The sequence below is a fragment of the Panicum virgatum genome, chromosome 4N (genome assembly GCF_016808335.1).
Source record: "Panicum virgatum strain AP13 chromosome 4N, P.virgatum_v5, whole genome shotgun sequence".
NCBI classification, from domain to species: domain Eukaryota; kingdom Viridiplantae; phylum Streptophyta; class Magnoliopsida; order Poales; family Poaceae; genus Panicum; species Panicum virgatum.
This window is the reverse complement of record NC_053148.1, coordinates 4,962,490-4,967,840: the sequence shown is the minus strand read 5'-3', so window position 1 is coordinate 4,967,840 and position 5,351 is coordinate 4,962,490. Positions and strand designations below refer to the sequence as shown.

Here is a 5,351-nt window from a genome sequence, read left to right as displayed (position 1 = left end):
TCCATTCCCGCCTCTTTTTTCATTTTCATTATTTTCTCATTTTCTTTCTTTCTTTTCTCTTTCCCACACCGTACCACCCTTCGTCACATTCAAAAAATCACATCACAATCACAAATATTACAATCATTCTTTTCTCATTTTCTTTCTTTTTCCTTTTCCACAACACCGATCATCACAATTAAATAATCACATAACAATCACAATCACAAATTTCAGAATGATTCATCTTACAATCATAAATTTAAAAAAAAATCAGAAAAAGAATGTGACGAGCAACGCCGCCGGGAGGGCCGAGCCCCGCACGCCCACCGGAGGCCGGCCTGGCTCCCGCGCGCCGCCGGAGGGCGGGCCTGGCTCCCGTGCGCCGCTGGAGGGCGGCCTGCCCCCGCGCGGCCGCCGCCGGAGGCGGGCCTGGCCCCCGCGCCGACGGAGAGGGCGCGCGCCCTGCGGACTGCTTGAGGAGAGGGAGGGAGAGAGAGGATGAGAGGACTTAGCAGGAGGAAGATGTGTGGCGTACTAGGTGGTGGTGGATATTGAATAAGGACGGTGGTGGTGGTGGAGAAATTTAGTACCGGCCGGTGTCTCTGGCCGGTACTAAATGTCGTCTTTCAGTACCGGCCGGTGTCTCGGGCTGGTACTAAATGGCCTGAAACACCGACCGGTACTAAAAGACGATATTTAGTACTGATCGGTGTCTTGGGTCGGTACTAAAATGGCTCAAGGGATATTTAAATTTGGACCCGGTATTAAAATAACTCCGAGACAATATTAGTACCGGACTAAAATATGCCCGGTACTAGAGCCACGGACGAATGATCTAGTAGTGTCTCCATACGAGAACTAGCTATTGTTTGGTTGGTGCACTTTGGTTGGTGCACCGATAGGACCTGACTCACTTGGTGCAAAAGAAGGGTGCCAGACTGCATCCTGAGATGTGACCTTTTTCTTCGTATCTCACGGGCCAGGCTCGCTGCATGCACCCGTACGTATGCACCTGCACCAACTAGAGAGAGCGGCGTGGAACAGCAACAAACCAAATAATTTCTTTGTCACACCTGGCTCTGGATCCAGCAACCAAACTGAAGACCATTGCATCTGGCCAACCTGGCCACCGTGAGCCTGGGGCAGGTGCGAGATAGGCTGCGCAGGGAAGTAAACCAATCGCGCCCCAAACTTCTTTCAGTTGGCCACATCAGCCGTGTTTGACCAACTGGAGGAATCTTTTCTTTCCTCAAGTTGGCCAAACACGACTGATGGCTGCAACCTTCCAGTGGGCCAAACCGTGATGGATCGGTTGAAGTATAGGACCAGTCTGTACTCGGCGTGAGACCGACCAAACCCGCAAAAAAGTAATAAATAAATAAATAAGAGACGGACTAGTCATGTAGCTAACTCCCATGTGCCACTATTTGGCTGGTAGCCTCTCACCACACGACGCCTACTATAGCTCCAGCGACGCACAAGATCTCTTGTGAATGCTAGACAACCAGCCATGGCCGCTGGCCAAGTCTTCAGTCTCGCCACCGCGCTGCTCTCCTTCCTCCTCCCCTCCGTCGCTCTTGCAAACGGCACTCTCGCCAAAGGCTTCTCCATCTCCGTCCCCACCGGAGAAAGCACCAATACCATCCTGGTGTCGCCCAACGGCGCCTTCGCCTGCGGCTTGTACAAGGTGGGCACCAACGCCTTCACCTTCTCCATCTGGTTCTCATGGTCAGCTGGCAGGACCATCGCCTGGACGGCCAACCGCGACGCGCCGGTGAACGGCAACGGCTCCAGGGTCGTCTTCCAGAGGTCCGGGAGCCTGGAACTCCTTGACTACGACGGCACAGCTTTATGGAGCACCAACACGGCCGCGATGCACGCCGACAGCGTGGCGCTCCTGGACACCGGCAGCCTTGTCATCATGGATCAAGGCGGTAATCCCCTCTGGAGCAGCTTCAACTCGCCGACGGACACACTTCTGCCGTCGCAGTCGATGGCCATGAACACACGCCTGGTCTCTGCATCGGCCAATGGTTTGGTCTCTTCCGGCTTCTACACCCTTTACTTTGACAGTAACTACACGTTGACTCTTACCTACAATAGAACAAATGGGATCAGTACCAAATATTGGCCTACACACACCCAGTCATCGGCTAATGGTAACAGGAACCAATACAGTAGTCTGGACAGCAAAGGTGCATTTGTGGCTGGTGACCAGCTTAAATTTGAAGCCTCTGATCTTGGTGATGGCATCATGAGGAGGCTGACACTGGATTATGATGGTAACCTTAGGATGTACAGTCTAGACATTAGCAGTGGCAGCTGGTACATCTCTTGGATGTTATTCACTCGACTATGTGAAATACATGGCCTCTGTGGCGAAAACAGCCTGTGCAGATACATACCGGAGGTCGAGTGTTCTTGTCTCGAAGGCTTCGAAATGACCGAACCAAGTGACTGGAGCAAAGGGTGCAAGCGCAGTGTAGCGAGCAAGGACTTCACATTCACAAGTCTTCCTGGAACAGATTTCTGGGGTTATGAAGTAAACTATAACATGTCAATGCCATTGGAGAAGTGCATGAAAATGTGCTTAGACGATGGTGACTGCCAGGCTGTTGGTGTCCGGGGGGATACAGGCCAATGCTATCTGAAGACCTTGCTTTTCAGTGGCAAAAAATCCCCGGAACTCAACAATGATATCTATCTAAAAGTTCCCAAGGTGGCATTGTCATTGACAAATTTGCCTTCTAGACAAGGCCTTGTTTGCAATTTGACTGAAAAAATGGCACCTCCTATAGAAATTTCTCAGAAAAAGTTCAAGTTTGGCTACTTCCTTACTTCTGCATTGACACTACTTGCTGTTGAAGTCACATTAATCTTAATTGGGTTGTGGGCTCTTCACAAATGGAAAAAAAGACCAGAGACTACAGATGTAGGGAGTATGATAATTTACGGCCAGTTCTGCAGGTTCAGCTACAGGGAACTACAGAAAGCGACCAATTATTTCCATCAAGAGCTGGGTAGAGGCGGATCAGGAGTGGTTTACAAGGGACTCCTTGGTGATGAAAGGAAGGTTGCAGTGAAGAAGCTAAGTGATATGGTCCAAGGAGAGCAAGGGTTCAGATCTGAACTTAGCGTCATTGGAAGAATTTATCATATGAATGTGGTGAGAATTTGGGGGTTTTGTGCTGAGAAGACTCATAGACTTCTGGTTTCCGAGTTTGTTGAGAAAGGTTCTTTAGACAGAGTTCTGTTTGATAATTTGAACTTATTTCCTGTTCTGCAATGGAGCCAAAGGTACAACATTGCACTTGGGGTAGCAAAAGGACTGGCCTATCTCCACCATGAGTGCCTTGAATGGATTGTGCATTGTGATATCAAACCAGAGAACATACTGTTAGATGAAGAATTCGAGCCCAAGATTGCAGATTTTGGGTTAGTGAAACTGTTAGGTCGGGGAGTCGGAGCACAAATGCTGTCAAGAGTGCATGGGACTAGAGGGTACATTGCACCAGAGTGGGCTCTAAATCTTCCAATCACTGGCAAGGCAGATGTTTACAGCTACGGAGTAGTGCTTCTTGAGTTAGTGATGGGTACTCGGATTTCCAGCCAGGTGGTTCAGGGGGCGGGCGAGGTGGAGGTGGAAATGGCTGTTGGACACTATGCTAAAATTCTTAAAGAGAAATTGGCAAGCAAAGATCAGTCTTGGCTCCTGGAGTTTGTCGATTGCAGATTGAGTGGAGAATTTGATTATTTACAAGCGGCAATGTTGCTAAAGACAGCAGTTTCATGTGTGGAAGAGGAGAGGAGAAGAAGACCAAATATGAGCTATGTGGTAGAAACTCTGCTTTCATTAGTGGAGGGGTAATGTCTAGTGGAGGAGAAATTGTAGTGTTGTGGGAGAAAACAATACTGTACCGTTGCACAATAAAGCAAACAAGAGCTTATGTAGTATATGTATGATGTTATGTAGTATTAGTTTGGGCTACTTTCCTGCATACTTTGTTCTACATTGTTTTGGGGGATCAATTTCTTTGTATTTCTCCAAACCATATCCGGACGACTGGAGTCCACAAAGCCCGCCGGCTGACTGCAGTAGACTGTCTCTGACAGAGTGTCATGGAGAAAGGCATTCTTCACATCGAGCTGGTGCACCGGCCATGAGCGAGAGAGAGCGAGCGAGAGGACCGTGCGCACTGCAGCAGGCTCCACCACTGGACTGAAAGTCTCATCATAGTCCACACCAGACCGCTGGGTGAAACCCCGGAGAACCCAACGAGCCTTATAGCGATCCAGTGTGCCATCAGCCCGACACTTATGCGTCCAGATCCACTTGCCAGTGACCACATTGCAACCAGACGGACGCGGCACGAGGTCCCACGTCTGGTTAGTAAGAAGAGCCGCGTACTCCTCTTCCATCGCACGACGCCAGTGAGGATCCGCCAGGGCATCGCAGACAGAGGAGCGGAGAGATCCGCGGCTCGCCCTCGGTGGCTGAGAGAGTCACGGTCTAAGAAGCCATCCGCCGAGTCACCATGGGATGAATATGACCAGAATCCCGATGGATGACGGGCAGGTGATACACCACCGGCTCGTCACGAGAGCGAGACGGTGGAGGTGGCGGTGGCGACGGCTCCGGTGGAGGTGGCGACGCTGGAGCCTCCGGAGCCGGGGTCGGCGCCGGTGCCGGCACCGGCACCGAACGACGCCGGTACACCTGCACCGGCTGGGCGTAGCGTGCCGGTGCAGGAGGGGGCACCAGGGCCGCGCGTGGTGCAGCAGGAGACACCGGGACCGCGCGTGGCGCGACAGAGATCACCGGGGCCGCGCGTGGCGCGACAGAAGGCACCGAGGCCACGTGAGGCGCAGTGGAGACCACCGGAGACGGTGCCGGTGTACCAGAAAGACCTGCAGGGAAAGGACAGACAGACAAAGGTGGCTGAACCACTGGGTCAGCCGAAAACAAGGACTCTAACTTGGGGTCAGGTGAAGGCGTAGAGGAGGTGGAGTAGGGAAAATCCGACTCGTCAAACACAACGTGTCGGGAGATAAGAACCCGGCGAGAGGAGATGTCAAAGCATCAATACCCCTTGTGGTTAGGGGAGTAACCAAGAAACACACAACGAGTCGAGCGGGGTGCCAACTTGTGAGGAGCAGTGGCGGAGATGTTAGGATAGCATGCACACCCGAAGACACGAAGGTGGTCGTAGCTGGGAGGGGTACCGAAAAGAGCGTGGTGAGGAGTGGGAGCAGGAGAAGCTGTGGACGGAAGGCGGTTGAGCAAGTAGGTGGCAGTGTGGAGACCCTCAGCCCAGAAGCGGGGAGGCAGAGAGGCATGGATCAGAAGGGTGCGCATGACGTCATTCGTT

The 5,351-nt window shown here is 51.9% G+C and overlaps 1 protein-coding gene across 1 annotated transcript; it reads left to right on the top strand.

Moving 5' to 3' along the window:
- Positions 1-1,413: 1,413 nt before the first annotated feature.
- LOC120668963 (putative receptor protein kinase ZmPK1) lies at positions 1,414-3,970 on the top strand. The gene has a single exon (XM_039948790.1). It carries the CDS (start codon positions 1,493-1,495, stop codon positions 3,848-3,850), a length of 2,358 nt encoding a protein of 785 aa, XP_039804724.1. The 5' UTR covers positions 1,414-1,492; the 3' UTR covers positions 3,851-3,970.
- The last annotated feature ends 1,381 nt before the right edge of the window (positions 3,971-5,351 follow it).